Here is an 18,263-nt window from a genome sequence, read left to right on the forward strand (position 1 = left end):
AATCTAATTTTTTCTATCCTTTTCTTTTGTATTCCCTATTTATGAATGATATATAGGAGTCATTTCAGTAGACTTAATGACATTATTCATACCTTTTTTTCATCAAATACATGTGTCAACCATCAAAACACTAACTTTCAAGACAAGCACACTACCACACTTTCAATTTATCAAAACACTAACTCTCAAGACAAGCACACTACCACACTTACAATTTATCATATTTTTTATCCATAAAAAAAATTTAAAATATAAATTTTAATCAAAATTATTATAATAATCTCAAATTTTGAGCAGGATCTATTATTTCTGTACTACTTAATACTAATATATTTCAAAAATATATAGTTATTTAGCGGGATAAATTACTATTTATAATAATTAAACTACTAAATAATTTATAAAATAATAAATCCTACCTAAAATTTAAGATTATTACAACAATTTCGATCAATATTCAAATATATTTACAACCATATTCTTACTTTCTTCATTTCAATTAGCTATATTATTACTATTATATAGGGCCTGCACTTAATAGTTGCAATAATAATGATAATTTTTTTGGGTAGTTTAATAATGGTGTACAAACCACACAAAAAATAATCAACAAGGCTGAAGCTGCTCAGTGCGGCGACACAAAGCAAAGCTGACTTTGCCATCTTCCCTTCCATTATCCCGTTGAATGCCATCAAAATTCTCCTCAGCTTCACTATACTGTAGAATTTAGAATGACTGGAGTTCATACTATTTGGTTTAAACACTTAGAAAGTCTCACACTTGTAGAAAATCCAGATACAATTTTGTTTTCTGGTGGATTATTTATTGAACCGTTGATTCCTTCTTCAGTTACATCTAATTTTCTAGAAATATCATCAATTGATGATTCCAGTGAGTTACATTCTCCCATTTCTCGTCGTAGTGGACCAATTTTCCGGCGAGAAAAAAAGAGTGTTCGTGCCGGTATTGGGGGTAATTTCTTGTGTTTGAGTTTGTCACTTAAGAAGAATACTGATGTTGTTGGGAATTCCAGTGAATGTTTGTTGAGTAATGGAGACGAGAGTCCAAAGGTGGAAGAGTCTAGTGTCGGCAATGGGGTTGTGAAGAAGCGAAATATTGGGTTACGGGGACGTGGTGCAATGAACACCAGCAAACATTTGTGGGCTGGAGCAGTTGCTGCAATGGTATCAAGGTTAGTGCTTTTCTCCAGTATTTGCGTTATTGATTTCTTTACTTGTCGTTTATCCTTTTGGTATATACTAACAAGGTTAGTGCTTTTGTCCAGTATCTATGTTGTTGATTTCTTTACTTGTCGTTTATCCTTTTAGTAAATACTTCCATTTGCTGCACTTAAGTAGCGGTAAGGTCCGCGGACACTCTATATTCCCAGACCGCACTTGTGGGATTACACCGGAGCTGTTGTTGTTGTACACTGACAGTAGTTTGAACTTACTCAGAATTTCAAATTAGTTATTGGGGATCTGTTGTTGATATCCTAGTGTCACTTTGTTTCTTAGTTGCAACGGACTCTTCACTTTTGATGCCGCACCCGTCTCGGATTCTTCAAAAATATACTATTTTTGGCGAATCCGACCGCACTCGTTGGGATTTTTGAAGAGTCCGAGCAACACATCTTTGTTTTGTAGGTGCCATTTGGCAAGTTGTGATTGAATTTTGAGATGTAATATATAGGAGGGATAAGGGAAATACGAGCTACTTTGTGTAGAGGAGAGAGTTCTCAATACATCATTATCTTCTTTGTGACGTAGAATAATGTCTCTGCCAAGTTTTGGATTGAAGAAAAATAATTACTGCAGCTTATGATTTTTGCTTATTGATGTTATTATTATCTTTGGGTCATCATAATTTTCTTAGTCTTAAGAGGGGAATTTTTCCTCTTTTGAGTGGAGTGACATGATACAAGGAAATCCACGTCAGGGAGATTACAGATTGAAAAGATCGAATGTAACAGTCACAACTCACACCTAGTCAAGTACCCATATAAGGGGAGAAGTAGTTAATTTTATTGACAATGAAGGGGCGAAGTAACTATATATAGAGTTATCCTGCTTTGGGGAAAATTAGATCTCGTAACCCAAGTTTTTTAACACCCCCTACCTTGCCACTTTGACCTCATTGCTAATCTGGTAGGAGTCTTGATAGTTTGAACAGTGGATATGGAATTCATTCATAATCTAGCTCATGGTTTAGGCATTCAAACAAATTGAAAGACTAAGCTTAGTTGTCATTTTACTGAAATTAGATCTAGTGTTTGCTAGGAGCCTTTTGGTTAGACACTTAATTGTGAAGGAATTAATGTGAGGTTTCAAGTTGTTTTAGAGAATTCCAAAGTAACCTAAAAAGACAAATTAATTACATGGTTTTGTTGGAACAAAATGAATCTGAACATAATGGAATGGGTGTAGAGGATATATATATAGTGATCTAGTGTTTGCTAGGAGCCTTTTGGTTAGACACTTAATTGTGAAGGAATTAATGTGAGGTTTCAAGTTGTTTTAGAGAATTCCAAAGTAACCTAAAAAGACAAATTAATTACATGGTTTTGTTGGAACAAAATGAATCTGAACATAATGGAATGGGTGTAGAGGATATATATATAGCCAACACAACTGGTTTGGTCAATGCATAGTTGATTGATGATTGATTACTTTTGGTGTTCGCTGTGTAGAGTTGTCACATTATGCATAACTTCATATACATATATATATATATATATATATATATATATATAACTCCATAATTGTTTGGGGTCTAGTCGGCAGAACAATGACAAATGCTTTGTAGGAGGTGGAGATAAGAAACAAGATGCGCTGCAAACATAGTATAACTTGTCAGTCTCCTATTTAACAGAGTGGATTTTCATCATAGCCTGGAGGAATTATTACATAGCTGACTTTTTTTATTGCTTCCTTGCACTTGATCTCCTATGTAAATACTTAAACTGTGGTAGGGAATTTCCCATACTGCCTTTGAGGCAAAACTGCTTGCCGTCGAAGTTTACCTTCTTTCTTCCTTATGCACATTTCAAAAGCAAGTACAACAATCAGGGAGCTAGATGGTGTGTTCTCTTAACAAAATATAAGGAAAAAAATTTAAAATGCACGAGGGCATTATTTGATCCACTTAGGATTCTGTTTCTAGTCTATTCTTGCTGGTAACTCTTAAGTGGCACCTTCGGAGGTTTTCCCCATGGCGCAAAGGGGTTGCTGTTCATCCATATCTTCTGGCCTCATAAATAACTATAGAAAAACTAAGCGTGAACAGAAAAAGCAAATTAAAATTTTCATAACTATAATACTGAAAAAGAATGTATAAACTGGCTTATTTGTATTGATGGCAGTTGTCTGTCTCTCTTGGTCTTGGTTGTCTGTGAAAGCTTCCAGACCTTCTCAGTTGACCCTATCTACAACACCGCCATATCTTTACTTGCATCTGAAAGATGGAATTCTAAGAAACAAGGAATGGACAATGAAGTTTCAAATATATGATAACAAAAAAGCTGTAAATATGGATGGATATGAGGGAGAAAGGGGTTGATTTTCGTAACAGAAAAACAATAATGCAGAGAAGACTGAATTTTCAATATAGGATATGAATAAACTGTGAATATGGAGGAAATGCCATGAAAGGTGATGGTTTCCGTTAATTGTTTTCCAAATGTATAAGTGCTGGGAAATGGATGAGTCTTTGTTGGAGTAAGAAGCTGTAATGTTAATTAAGAGAGATTAATAACAGTAAAAAGAATCTGAGGCTCTGTCAAACAAGTCACACTGTGGACATAGTTACTTTAGATAATCCGATATCACTATGCTGCTGTTACGAATGAAAGTGTCATGGGTCTAGTTATGCTTCTCTTGTTGTTTTGAGGTAAAAGAATGTCCAATGTAACATTAGGATATGGTGTGGTGTCTGGTCTTACATTCCTTATTAGATATGGTAAACCCCAGCACTTAAGCACCACAATTCAGGAGCAAACAGTGGCCCTTCCCCAATTTTGTTTCCTTGTTGACTCGCAACCCCAACCTCATTGAGTTAGTGGGCCTCTTTCACTAGGCTATCCCTCCTTTGTCTTGGCCTTCTTTTCAGAATCAAAGGCCTATTTTCTGTTAAGTCATAAATCAATGTTTTNCAATTTTTTTTCTTGTTGACTCGCAACCCCAACCTCATTGAGTTAGTGGGCCTCTTTCACTAGGCTATCCCTCCCTTGTCTTGGCCTTCTTTTCAGAATCAAAGGCCTATTTTCTGTTAAGTCATAAATCAATGTTTTTAAGGCATGCACCGTCATCCATTTTGCTCAAGCTTTGAACCTTTGTCTCACTTTTCAGTTACTCTACATTTGATGAATATTGTGTTTTTCCCAGATCTCCGTCAAATCAACGTCCATCTTCTCAAACCAAAAGCATCATGTTTTTCTTTGATACACTTTCTATACTCCATTCCAACATAGAGATGAATCTGAAGTAAGCTTTTACCCAAAAAGTTCGACCTGTTACTCATCAAGTCATCCATATTTCTACAGTGCTATGACCTTTTAAAATCATTGTTGTTAAGTGTTATTTCCTTTTTTTGTTTTTGCCGGAGGGCAGGAGAGAGGTTCTTAAATCTTTTTAAAAAGTCAAAAAAGACATTCAAATTGAAAAGAGGAACATTACGTTTTGACCTAATACAATTTTTAATCTAAATACTTCCAATAAAATCCTTTAATTTGGATTAAGCCTCTAGATATTCCTTATGCTCAAGTTTTTAACTTATTCTTAATCATACTGTTTCTGAATACAAAGAAGTTAAATTTTGTATTCCCCTTGTACCCCTCCTTTTGGTAAGTAAATATATGAAGCTTACAAATTGCCTTAATCATCTTTAGGAGTTCTCTGCAGTTTGCACCTAGATGAAATTTTGGAATGGTCGTTATTCTGAAACCGTCGTGGGAGCTTCATATTGAGGATAGAGAGGGTTGGTCCATCGGTTTTATTTGGAATACGATCTTGTCCATCCATTCCTGGTTAATTTACTTCTTCATTATTTTTGAGTCTCTGGACACTTTTTTCAAGTCTCCATATGGTTCCGATTCCCTGTTCTTGTTCGTTGTTTCTTGTCCTCTCTGATATTGTGATGGCCAGAGTCGACAAGTAATTGTATAAACTAACACAATAGACCTGTTTACTTCTTTATATTTGATTATTTGACATTTGTTAGTAGTTAAAATAGTAAAATTGGTAAAAGATACAATTTACCAATTTCAAAAAAAAAAAACAAAAAAAAAATTGGTAAAAGATAGTTTAGTTTATCCTTCTATATACCTTCTAAAGTAGTTAAATTCACATTGATCTTGAACTCAAGTTCTGCTTACAATTACCTTTTGCTTCAACTCTGTTTGAATAAATCTTGTTTTTGCAGAACTGTTGTTGCTCCACTTGAAAGACTAAAGCTGGAATATATAGTTCGTGGTGAACAGAAACACCTCTCGGAGCTCATCAAAACAATTGCAGTTACTCAAGGCTTGAGAGGCTTTTGGAAAGGGAACTTGGTTAATATACTTCGTACTGCTCCTTTTAAGGCAGTTAATTTTTGTGCTTTTGACACATACAGAAAGCAACTCCTAAGATTATCAGGAAATGAAGAAACTACTAACATCGAGCGGTTTGTTGCTGGTGCTGCAGCTGGTGTGACTGCTACTGTGATGTGCTTACCACTGGACACTGTAAGTCATGAGATGGAAATTTGCATTTTTTAAGCCTTTTGATATTTATAATTTTCACTAAGCCCATCTAAGATCGTGTATAAACACATAAAACTGCCAGTGCATTAATTTTACATTTTGATCTAGCTGTTGACAGAACTGTCAAATGTAAGAACTTCTTTTCTATGTAATTGTTTTCTTTACTAGTACATTTCTAATCCACAAATAGCTAGAGAAAGGAAAATAAGAGAGCTCCTTTCTCTTCTTTAGAAAACATCCTTTATGTTGCTCATGGTTCTTCCGTTCCTTCAGTACAATTCTCACCTTCTAGCTGAATCCAAAAAGGAAGGCTGCAAGTACAAGTCAAATCCGAAAATAGGACTAAAATTATAAAATTAACATATGGAGTAAAAACAGAGGTATTATGTCACATAATCTTATGGTTTAAGTTCTGCAAAATACTAGCTGCTTGTCTGTTTGACTTGTATCATTCATTGATTATAGGTTTCTTCTTGTAGAAAGGAGATATCTTTTTGTTAGACTTTGATTTGCATCGGAAATTCCACAATCAAAAAACAAGAGATTCTTATATGAAAAAGTTAGGATTTGAAGGAAAGAAGGTTGATATTTTGGATCCCTTATCTTCAAGTGTCAATAATCATCTACCCATCCCATTTTGATCCATAACTGTCCTATTTCTCGTATATTTTACAGTTGCTGATTGAAAACATGATCCATTTGGTGGTTACGCTGTTTCTAATTCATCTGTTGATGAGTTCTAACATTTCAAGCAGGTTTTGCCTCTAAACCTTTTTTGTTTTTCTAGTATTTCTTGGTGAGTTGTGGAAGGAGATAGTGGTGTGACAAGGGGAAAGGAAAGCCAGCTAGTGGCAGAAAGGACCAGGGAGGTGGGTCCTTATTGAAAAAAAAAAGGAATGGGGAGGTGGGACAGTGCTTGAGTGAAAGCCTTGGGCTGTCGACAAAGAGGTTGATGATTAATAAACTCTTATCAACTTCCTCTGGCGTTTAAGCTTCTCGTCCTCAAGCAAGAACACATCATTGTGAATCCTGACTAGAAGATCCTTAAGCACATCCTTTTTTGTTTTTGCTATTTATTAATATGTATAAGGTACCAAAAGATGGGAAAACTTTTGGAATACAGAATAATATAACTAAGAATCTTAATGTGTCATTTTGGATTAGAATTAAACTGATTTAGTCGAGAGAAGTTGAGGATTTAGATTTTTTTTTTTCTAAAACAGATAATAGAAGGGTCCCAACTGAAGATGACATACATGGCAGGGTGAAGGAGCGAAATGCCCTGTATAGAATTTAGTACAGCAGCTACTGATAAAGAAGGAAAAAGAAAGGATTAGTGCAACAGCTTTGTCCAAGAGAAAAACAAGGAATGAGATGGAAGAATAGAGCAATTTTAGCTTCATCAGGGAACCAGCAACAAAATGGGTACTGGACAATGTCTGTTATTGTTAATATGGACCAAACTAGTTTTTCCCTCATCTTTCAGGTTTGATACATGCTCCTAATATAACATAGTGCATGGAATGATATTCTGTCAACCAGTAGCATCAAAGCCCTGGTTTTAGTACATAGTTTTTAGGTCTCTGATTTGAATATGTAAGAAATTGTGCTGAAGTAGTTTGCATTTCCTCTTCTGTAAGAATGTGTAACAATCTTTTGTTTTTAATAAGTATGATTTGTAACGTGTTCACATCAGCTGATGTCCTTATTATTGATTTTTCCTTTTTTCAGAAATGTCCGTATTAGATTTGATTATCCTCCTTATGATTGGGGAAGTTGATTTTCTCTGGCTTCTGCTTTGTTAATTCCTATGTTGCTGATAATTTAAAACCTTTCAGATCCGGACCAAGTTAGTGGCACGGGGTGGAGAAGCCTTGGGTGGTGTGGTTGGAGCTTTCCATCATGTGATCAGAACTGAAGGATTCTTCTCTCTTTATAAGGGACTAGTACCCTCCATTTTGAGTATGGCCCCAGCAGCGGCTGTTTTCTATGGTGTATATGACATATTAAAATCAGCTTATTTGCATTCACCTGAAGGCAGAAAAAGAATAGAGTATATGAAGAATCAGGGAGCAGAGCTCAATGCTTTTGACCAGCTTGAGTTGGGACCTATGAGGACCTTACTTCATGGTGCTATTGCTGGTGCTTGTGCTGAAGCCGCAACTTATCCATTTGAGGTCATTAGAAGACATCTTCAATTACAAGGCCGAGCATCTAAACTGAGTGCGTTGGCAACATGTGCGAAGATTGTTGAACAGGGAGGTGTTCCAGCTCTATATGCAGGACTAATCCCTAGTTTACTACAGGTACCAGTACCTGTTTAACCATGTCATTATGTTTGAGATTACTTTTTAATTGGAAAAGGACTCATTTTAATCTCCGAAACTGAACACAATGTTCTTCCCAACCCTTCTGCTCCTCAATATGCATGGAGTTCACAAGATTCTGGGGTGGTGGCATCTCTAATTTCTTCCTTTTATCTTCCTTTTCACCCTTTCTATAAATAGCAGCAATTGTACTTCATTCAGACCTAGAGGGATTGTCATATTTCAGTTCAATTGACTTGCATATGTATATGATTATAGTATTCGAAATTTCAAGTATATCTCTAGGGATTGAATTCATCTTCTTCTTTTCAAATCTCTTTAACTATCAAGACTTTCCCATTCTCAATTTTCATGTTCTGAATTTTCAGGTGTTACCTTCAGCCTCCATAAGCTACTTCGTCTATGAGTTCATGAAGATTGTTCTCAAAGCGGAATGAAGGACATCTGTTGCTAAGTAGTGTGGTACAAAAGCATTGTATTACAATGTTATTCATCACCTTGATGTTAAAGAGGTAGGATCTAGTTTGTTGGACATGAAATCTAAAATTTCTCTCTAACACTTGATGAAAAATTCTTAGCTTAGATCCAGATTCACAGACTCGATACTATATTTTACTCTCTTCTATCCCCAAAAGAAAAACATTTTATTATTGGGAAGTAAAGGTTCATCAAATGATAAAAAGAGCTATATGAACAAGAACCCAATGGAAAAATGAATACCGAGATCTTAAAAGATGAAAATTGATTATTTGAAAATTCAAAACATGATATCCCCTTATCTGAATTTCTTCGTATCGAGATCTCTAATTTTCAAGTTTAACCAACATGTTGGATGTATCTAGCTCGTTCAAATTTGTATAAGTTATACATATCTATAGCCTATATGTGAATATCCATGCGTATCTCTTATTTCGATTCAAGTCTTTTTTCAGTGAGTGTAAATTAGGAAGTAAAAAAATAATAACCAAACCCAAGTCTGTTCTTAAGCACTATTGTATTATTTGAGTAAATAACAAAAATAAATCATAAGAACAAGATTTTCTAATTTAATGGTTGATTCTTTTCCAAATCTTTGATTCAATGGTTTGCAAGAATATTGTATATAAGTCAACTGAATGTTTTCACTTCAAATTTCTTTTGTTAATATACCAGGAAAAAATTGACACTCTCTCCCATGTTTCTAAGAAAATGATAAGTTCCTTTATTGGAAACAAATTTCAATTTTACTTTTAAAACTACACGCAGTTGGCTTATATTCTTTTATACATGAAACAATCATATCACATAATTGTTAGCAGTAGTAGCTTGTAAGTTTTAAATATCATTCTCCTCACATTTTGAAGGTGACAAGTCAATGACAAAAATAATAAACCAATCCTATCATTAATTTTACCTATTTGACTGCGCATTTAATTAACCTCTGGCGAGACAGGGCAGACCAATAACCACACATAATTTATTCTTCTTTTCACTGTGCCACTGATGTTGAAACTCTATTCATTTTTATTTATTCAAAATATTTGAATATAAAAAAAATTAAAATTAAATATTAATTAATATACTAAATTTTATAGAAAAATAATCCTAGTGTATTTTATTTTTATTTAAAACGACAATGAGTGAAAACCACAATCCAAAAGAATCTGAAAATAAAATTTTTAAAATTAAAAACCGTCATCTTCAACTGCTAATTCTACATTCATACGTGTAATACTTCCACTTGCCCTTCGATAATCTCAGAGTTTCATCCGGAAACGCTTTCCATTCCAACCGCCGCTATGCCGCCGTCCGGCGACGGAGCTGATGTCTCTGCCGGTGGCCGATGTACGTGCTCTTCCCTCGATGAGGAAAGCCTAATCCAGAACTGCCAGCATTGCCGGCGATCGACTCTCCCTTCCTCTTCGTCATCTTGCTCTTTGCTTAGCCTCGAATCTTATCCGGTTCAGGATTACGACAAGCTTTGGAGAATATTTAGTGCTTCCGTTAAAGGATTCACTATTGGCGCTGGTCTAAAAGGTGGCCTCGCTATCTTTGCTGTTCTCTCTCGGCTAAGACGTAGGAAATCGATGTCCTCTGCGAAGTAAAGTTGTTTTAAATCCTCAAAGTTTTGGATCTAAATTATACCCCGTTGGTTTAAGCTCATTTGAGTATGTTTTAATTTTTTAGGAAAGGGCAAATGGTCTCGAGCAGGGATGATGTAGTTTTGGCACTAAAGGAAACTCTAAGATATGGTCTGTTCCTTGGCACTTTCTCTGGTACATTTGTATCAGTTGATGAAATTGTGTCCGCTTGGGGAGGTCATCGAAGGTATGTCACTGTTTATGCTCATACACACACATTGGTATGTATGCATGTGTTAATTAAATTCGGATGTTTTCAGTTTGTTAAATATAATTATGTAAATGCGAAATAGATATTACTAATCTGTTATTTATCTAAGCATATAATTATGTATTGTATTGTTTGAGCGTGTGTTTGTATATATGTGGGCGAAAATCAGAAAATTGTCATTTGTTTGAGAGTTGGTGAGATGATTAACCTAACAGTAGAGAGTAGATTAAGCAGAAACTTATTTTAATTTCAGGACAGCTAAGTGGAGAGCATTGCTAGCGGGTGCAATTGCAGGGCCATCATTGCTTCTTACTGGTAATACACAGCACACGAGCTTGGCGGTTTACATTCTTGTGCGTGCGGCTGTGTTGGCATCCCGTTGTGGAATAAAAAGTAAGCGGTTTGGGCGCATATGCAAGCCTTTAACTTGGGCTCATGGAGACATTTTCCTTATGTGTCTATCCTCTTCACAGATCCTGTAAGCATCGTTTTTTCTCCTTTTGTGGGACTTAATTTCATATATAAAAATACTGAGTAATGATATCCTTCCTTTAATTACAAGCCATATTTCTTAAGCTTTAGATGTATAATACATTATTATTTTTACTACACAATCTCGTTTCGTTCTTGACAATGTAAAACTGCAATTTTATGCATTTTTAGTGCTGCATTTTGATAAACTGCTATGTCATGAACAAGTAAACGTTTCTTCCTTTTGAACATGATGTAAGTTGCGGTGCTTAGAAGTTGAGATTAACCATGCTTGGCTCTAAGCTGATAAATCATATTGATTTGTCTTTGTATTGAAGTTGGCCAAGAAATGAGGTACTTTCCAAGTCAACCATGATAGAGAAGTTTCCCTAAGTGGCCATTGCCTAAAATTTTTATCCCATTTTAGTGGAGAGTGAGGGAACTTAAATAATTGGAGGATGAAGTTGACTTCTTGATTAAAATTCACCCTTATGTTTTGATATGTATCAGATTGATTGTCTTTGGGATTATTCTAATGGAAGTGACAGCTACATAAATGCATGAACTGTGGTCAGTCTATTACCAGTGGTTTACAACTTTGTAAGCTTTATGTTCTAAACGTTGTATATGCGTGCTCAGTCTCTCCTATATTGAAGTGGCTGTCTCAGATTAAGGAAGTCATGACTGTCAAAGTGCTGATAGGACACCAACATTTTCAGTAGTCTTATTATGATGAATGTTAAAACTGATAGTCTCATTTGGTAATCTGGTAATATGTTTCAAGAATAGTAGAATTTTCATCTGTCAATCAGGTCAATATCAGATTCTTTATTCATATGTCACAATATACAATGAAAGAACTATATCATGACCTTGCATTATGGAGAATGTGAAAAAACATATTATAGTTTCAGCAGGATTTTATGGATTGTCTTGAGATCTAATCTCCATTCCCTTCTATCAATGTAAGTAGGACCCTGTTTATAAAAATCTTGATGCCATGTGTTTAGTTTAATTAATTAAGCATACTACTGCACCAATTTGCAGCGATAACATGAGATAGTTGACATATTTAGTATCTCCTTTGAAGAAAGCAACACTGCATTTCCCAAGCTCTAGCTTCCTTATACATATCCATGTATCTTATGTGGAAAGGATTTTTACAAAGCAAAGCCTTCAATGAACATACTACTGTCTTTGCATGTGTGTCATCCCGAAGCACAACAATTCAAGGATAATGTACCTCAACAATGAGTAAAAGTAACTGTTTGGGCTTTCGTGCTCCATTAGCCCAAGTGGAATTCCTATATTTACCCAAGCTAGCATTGTCATCCCATATAACTTTGGCTCCTGCTGATGATGTGGGAGATTGGGTGTATTTTGTTAGCAACGGCAAGAAGAGGTCAAATCTGTAATATCCAAAAGGAAGGGATACAATATATACACAACAAGTCAGTTTTTAGCACTTCACAATATGCACAGCAAGTGCTAACGTTGTAGATATGTTACTTCTATGGAAAAGATAAAAAATTGTGCCTCATAGGATTAGTTGTGATTACAAGGTCCTGCAGAAATTACCCTAAACTTCTGTCTACAAGTAGTTCTCTAAACGCTTATTTGTCACTGGTATTACAATAAAGATAAAAATTCTCTTTCCTGTTGGTCTATTGTTTTGATTAAAATGTAGTGAGTTCAGAATTCTAAACCTGATTCACTCAGAAGCCTGATTTGCTTATTATGAGTTTGAGATGCCTATTCCCTTATGAGCAATGTTTTTCTCTCATATTGCATTTTTTAATTTATGTTAGGTCCGCTTATATATTGAAGCAAGATAGTCTGCATCCATCTTACAAATCCTTTCTCAACAAACATGGTGGCAAAGCTTTGGTTATCCTGCAGGGTGTGAAAGACCTGGCATGTGGGAACTCTGTAATGAATTTGGAAGCAATAGAGAATCACTACAAGTCCAATGGTATTGACATCAAACTGGATCCGCAAATGAAAGTACCCTGCTCGGTATGTCATAGTTTCCTGTTCTTTGGCAGGAATACTAGTCCAAATATGAATGCTGCTTTCTATTTTAGTGGGCGTGTTTCTCCTAAAGCAAATGTTGCTACTTAATAAAATGGTGGAGGGGAAAGGAGTTACAATATATACTGTGTAGAGCTAGAAGTTGGAGGTTGGCTGGAGGTTGTTCGTGTTCTCTGTTTCTATTGTTCTGCATTCTTAAGCTTTTGAGGTTGTTTGGGTAATCTAAATTTAGGGTTTAATTATCAAATTTTAAAAATAAAAATGAGGGCTCTTGGGACTTGAGCAATATATCTTTTTATTAAGGGCCCGTAAATTGATGCCATTGACTATTTCTAGTAAGTTTATGTAGTCACTACTTTATGAATTAGATTAAACTGCTTTGTAGATTAATGAATTTTATTCATATCATAGTTCTTTTTCCTTTTTTGTTGTTTGTTAGTTACCCTTTGCCTTTCAATAACCAGCATGCTTGATAGTCAAATACTTTTTTAGAGCTAATGAAGGCAAATGCAATATCTGGATGTTATTATGTGTTAGTGGAAAATGTGTTGTTCACTTCCTTTTGTCTATTATACACTGTTCGGAAATTATGATACTCTTTCCGTTCTTCTTTCATGTGGTATTTTGGGGCTACATGAAATGCATTTAAGTTGTATTACAGCAAAAGGAACTGTTTTCTGATTTGATTATCATATTGAATACCCAGTTGAAGAGGAGAACTATATGAGGTTTGATATGTGTGGACTATCAATTCTGCAGATCAAGAGTTCTAGATTAAGTACACGATTAGTTTTGTTCATCAATTTGCTTTATAGGTCCAATTATGGCGCACGAGTCACTGATTAGCTTCATATGAATAAAAATACCTGCAGTGCTGTAGCCACTTTATACTACCAAAAAGAAAAAGAAGCTGTAGCTTCATGATTTTTCAGTTGAGGATGTAACTGGATGATGCAATTGCCCTTTCGTGTACTTCTGCTACCTGTAAATGTTATGCCAAAACCAAACATCCTGTTGTATTGGCCTCAATAGTAGACTCTTAATTGTGTTTCATGTGTTTGCCTAAGGTAGGTGCTGCTATCTTGAAATTTTTTGGATTCATAGTAATCAAGGATTGCAAGAGTTTAATCGACATGCTGATATTGTTGATCTGCAAGCACTGTTTTCCCTTTGGATGTTCATGCAGATAGTACATGAGAATCAAGGATGTGGTGCACATTTCATTTCATTTCTAATTCAAGCCTACAAGAGAGCTCTGCCAGTTTACCTTCCAGTTTATTTAGTTCCTGCACTCATTGTACATCGTCAAGGCATCTTGAAAAGGTACTGAATGTTGGTTTCTTCAATGACAAATCATCTTGTCTTCTTCGTTTTCTCTTGGATTATCCGTCGATCAGCCATTGGTTGATAATATCTGTAGCATTATAGGAGAATTATTTTAGCATAGTTGTTACTACGAATAATTTATCATTTGGAAGTACATTTCCCTCATGATAGTCCATATTGCTTTTAGCCCATTCCATTTCCAAGCTCTATAAGTGTATAATCATCTTCCTTCAGCTCCAGTTATTACAACATTTTGAGGAAATTTTTGCAGACCTAACACAATTTTGGCGAAGGGTCTCCTTGGTACAGCAAGGTCTAGTCTATTTCTCTCCATGTATTGTTCGTCTGCCTGGTAAGAACTAAGAACTGATTTGATTTGTTAAATTTTTGCATTTTACTGTCTTTGTTATGAATAATTTTCCGCGTTTTTCAGTCCTTTCATCTGACGATGTTAAGCCCCCTCTAAGTTTAAGTACTCTTACTTCAAAATGATTGCTCATCTCAAAGCTTCATCTGCTGTTTCATTGTTAGGTTGTGGACATGCTTTCTCTTCAGGCTGTTCAAGAGGTGTAACATCCCCATGGTGGCACTGGGAACGGTATAGGACAGATTAATTATCTTTCTTAACCAATCGTTTTGCTTCTCCCTTTGTAAAGCTAACATAAAAACATTTTACAGTTCCCTACTGGTCTGGCCCTGGCAATCGAGAAGAAAAGCAGAAGGATAGAGATTTCACTCTATTGTCTTGCTCGGGCACTTGAGAGTTTCGTCACGTGCATGGCTGATGTTGGTTATTTGCCTCAGTCTGAAAAATTAAAGAGAGGTGATGTCGTGATCTTTAGCATGGCAACTGCAATTATCATGCATTGTTATGCTATGGAGAGGGATGTCTTCAAATCCAAGTACTTGAATGTTCTTGATTGGGTGTTTGGTGTGCCTCTTCCCCCCTACGATACCACTCCTCGCAAGAAATGGCGTTCCTCATCCATATAAGGAACCGCGAGATATAATTGTACACAATGCATGTCGCAAAAAAATAATTTAACTTTGTACACCACAATAGTCATAGAACTAATCAACCTTCATGCAAATGTAGAATGAATTATGGTCTGTTTAGTTGGAACTTTGTTGCAGCCAGTACATTGAATTGTCTTGCATCATTATGATCGTAAAATTTTTCTATATTAGAAATTTGAGAGATGTTGTAATGTTAACGCTCTCAAAATATTCATATCATATCCAGGCCTTTATAAATTGCTTATCCGTTGAGCAATGTGAAATGTTTGCAACAAATTATTCAGTGTTGCCAATCCTGAACTTCTTTTAGGTAGGCCAAGAATGATTTCCATGTCAACGTCTTAATGATTTTTCTTGAGAGATAAGCCAATATGGTTTAGTTTCATGCTTTCATGGTTCATGCTTGATTTGGTCCGTCTAAAAACTTATGAACTTCAAAACATAACTCTGAAGGTTGTAATTTCGATACAAAATTACAATAAGTCAGACTTATAAACTTCAAAACAGAAGTTTGAAGGTTGTAATTTCGATACAAAACTACAATCTCAGATGTAGCGGTGTGGTGCAACAAAGAAGTTCTGGTAATTACTCCATAATATCGACAATGTCTTCCAATAATAGCATTACAATTCAAAATGGTATATCATAACAAACCCCTTAAACCCTATTATCAAGAACCCTAATCCCCATTCCCAAACCAAAACATATCAATACCCAAAAAAAGAAAAAAAAAACTAATCAGACCTCGTCTTCATGAAGAAGCATATTGGGAATGCCTTTATTGACAGGAAATTTCCGGCCAGTCTCTGGACAAACCAAGGCACCCTCTTCAAGATGAAGCTCAAGAAGGGCATGATGAAACTTATGAAGAAAATCATCTGAGTTTACCATAGCAGCATCAACATTTTCAGGCAGTTCGGCGTAACCCATGGTTCTAGAAGCTTCCGCCAGTGCCTTCCATTCAACCTTATGGAACATGTTCTTGAGAAAATCGATATTGAAATCAACCTCTTTCTCTACCACTTTCACAACCTCGATCTTCAACGGGAATCCATTTGCGACTCCCTTGATGTTGGATGATAACATGTTGTGAGTTAACAACCTCATCTGCGAATAGATTTCATGAAAACAATTAAGAAAACATTTCAAACACTTGAATTCAAAAAAATACTCGGGGGGCAGAAAACAGAAACAAAAGAAATTAGAATTACTTTGAAGTTGGGATGAATTTGCTAATGCGATGAAATTCCGATTTTACAGGCCTTGGACGGCGCCGGAGAAATTGTATTTTCAGTCCTCTCTCTTACTTCTCGAGTTGCTCTAATGGTTGTTCTACGAGGCGTTTTTGTGGCAGGGGTAAAGAAGAAGTCTAGGGTTTGGGCCGGAGTTAGGGTCGGGCCAGTAATGTAGCCACTTGTGAGTTGTGATGACAATGTTTTGAAATATAGCCCATTTTGTAAACTTATTTAGGTGTCGTTTGGTACGAACATTGATAGTGCAGGGATTAGTAATGCATGGATTAGTAATGTAGGGATTAGTAATGCATCGATTAGTAATGTAGGGATTAGTAATGCAGGGATTAATAGTGCAGGAATTATTTTTTGTTAAGTGTTTGGTTCACTACTTTCCACTTAATTTTATGTTTAATTTATAATTCTACAAAAAAATTCTTTCCTATTATATCCTTGTGTTATTATGAGTGTTTATTTCATGTAACTAAGTCAAGGTAGATAACTACCGGACCGGATAATTTTTTTAAAAAATTATTTATTCTATTTAATTAGTTAAATCAAATACATATATATAAAATTGTTATTAATTTTAAGGTATGATGTACCACTAAGAAGATCAGTGATGGCACAATGTATTTCTAATTTTTTGTGGGTTAAGTATATATCTTAAACTTAACATAGATTTAAGACTACTTAAATTGTTAATACCTAAAGCTTATTTTTATTTTTATTTTTAAAACAATAGTTCAAGTGGGTAATTGACAAATTATCTTGAATATAAAAAAAATCAAGAAAAAAATGAAGAAAAAAATATTAGTAAAATCATTAAATTACACCAAACAAATTTGGAGAATTAAAAAAGAACATTTATAACCACTCTAATATAAATAAAAAGGAAATTAAATTACAAAAGAAATTTTTTTTAAAAAAGAATAAAGGGTTAGTTTAGTCATTTAGGGATCTTATCCAAGGTTTAACAAACCTTGGATTAGTTATCCCTCCATTTTCAAGGGATAAGATAATACCACCTATGATAGATAAGCAATCCATGAATTAAATTAAATGAAGTAACCAAACAATGTATTAGCTGGATTAAATTTTAATCCATGGATTATTCTACCTAATACCGCCTACCAAACGGGTCCTTAAAGTTTAGTGAACCGTAATATAATAAGGGAACTTGATTATGCTCCGTAGTCATAGTTTGCATATTTGTGGATTATAGTTATAGTTTGAGTTATTTTTTATATAATTTGTTGATTTGAATAATTTGTAGATACATTTTTATAATCTGTTATTTTTATATAAACTCGAACTAACGAATTTATACAATTACAAACATCGAAAACGTAAATAGTTATACAAATTTTGAGTTATACAAATTATATTATACAAATTTTAAATTATACAAGCATACCAATTATACAAAATTTAAAAGTTAGGTCGCGTAATCATAACTAAAAGTTTGTTACAAATAGTAATTAAAATAAAGGGATAATGCCAAGTACCCCCTCAACCTATGCCCGAAATCTCAGAGACACACTTATACTATACTAAGGTCCTATTACCCCCTGAACTTATTTTATTAATAATTTTTTACCCCTTTTTAGCTTACGTGGCACTATCTTGTGGGCCCAATGATGGTTGACTTTTTTTTTTTCGAACTAGTGCCACGTACGCTAAAAAGGGGTAGAAAATTACATATAAAATAAGTTCAGGGGGTAATAGGACCTTAGTATAGTATAAATGTGTCTCTGGGATTTCGGGCATAGGTTGAGGGGGTACTTG

The 18,263-nt window shown here is 34.9% G+C and overlaps 3 protein-coding genes across 3 annotated transcripts; 2 read left to right on the top strand and 1 right to left on the bottom strand.

Moving 5' to 3' along the window:
* The first annotated feature begins 566 nt into the window (after nt 1-566).
* LOC107015708 (probable mitochondrial adenine nucleotide transporter BTL3) lies at nt 567-8,740 on the top strand. Its single transcript, XM_015216065.2, has 4 exons — nt 567-1,192; nt 5,419-5,722; nt 7,579-8,046; nt 8,436-8,740. The coding sequence occupies exons 1-4, from the start codon at nt 732-734 to the stop codon at nt 8,502-8,504; spliced, it is 1,302 nt and encodes a 433-aa protein (XP_015071551.1). The 5' UTR covers nt 567-731; the 3' UTR covers nt 8,505-8,740.
* A 980-nt stretch (nt 8,741-9,720) lies between these two features.
* On the top strand, nt 9,721-15,462 carry LOC107015548. The gene is made up of 8 exons (XM_015215860.2): nt 9,721-10,147; nt 10,234-10,374; nt 10,652-10,876; nt 12,678-12,885; nt 14,087-14,223; nt 14,498-14,578; nt 14,758-14,824; nt 14,905-15,462. The coding sequence occupies exons 1-8, from the start codon at nt 9,846-9,848 to the stop codon at nt 15,217-15,219; spliced, it is 1,476 nt and encodes a 491-aa protein (XP_015071346.1). The 5' UTR covers nt 9,721-9,845; the 3' UTR covers nt 15,220-15,462.
* A 278-nt stretch (nt 15,463-15,740) lies between these two features.
* LOC107016102 (multifunctional methyltransferase subunit TRM112 homolog A) lies at nt 15,741-16,645 on the bottom strand. The gene is made up of 2 exons (XM_015216584.2): nt 16,455-16,645; nt 15,741-16,350 (listed from the first exon to the last, which is right to left on the bottom strand). Exon 2 carries the CDS (start codon nt 16,348-16,350, stop codon nt 15,982-15,984), a length of 369 nt encoding a protein of 122 aa, XP_015072070.1. The 5' UTR covers nt 16,455-16,645; the 3' UTR covers nt 15,741-15,981.
* Nucleotides 16,646-18,263: the final 1,618 nt, after the last annotated feature.

This window comes from Solanum pennellii, chromosome 4, assembly GCF_001406875.1.
Source record: "Solanum pennellii chromosome 4, SPENNV200".
Lineage (NCBI taxonomy): Eukaryota > Viridiplantae > Streptophyta > Magnoliopsida > Solanales > Solanaceae > Solanum > Solanum pennellii.

Bases quoted from the DNA above. Each gene is read 5' to 3' on its own strand.
- LOC107015708 (XM_015216065.2), top strand. From the start codon at position 732: ATGACTGGAGTTCATACTATTTGGTTTAAACACTTAGAAAGTCTCACA. The intron at 1,193-5,418 runs GTTAGTGCTTTT...TTGTTTTTGCAG, and splicing joins GTTGCTGCAATGGTATCAAG to AACTGTTGTTGCTCCACTTG. The intron at 8,047-8,435 runs GTACCAGTACCT...CTGAATTTTCAG, and splicing joins TAATCCCTAGTTTACTACAG to GTGTTACCTTCAGCCTCCAT.
- LOC107015548 (XM_015215860.2), top strand. From the start codon at position 9,846: ATGCCGCCGTCCGGCGACGGAGCTGATGTCTCTGCCGGTGGCCGATGT. The intron at 14,579-14,757 runs GTAAGAACTAAG...TTTCATTGTTAG, and splicing joins ATGTATTGTTCGTCTGCCTG to GTTGTGGACATGCTTTCTCT. The intron at 14,825-14,904 runs GTATAGGACAGA...AACATTTTACAG, and splicing joins CCATGGTGGCACTGGGAACG to TTCCCTACTGGTCTGGCCCT.
- LOC107016102 (XM_015216584.2), bottom strand. From the start codon at position 16,350: ATGAGGTTGTTAACTCACAACATGTTATCATCCAACATCAAGGGAGTC.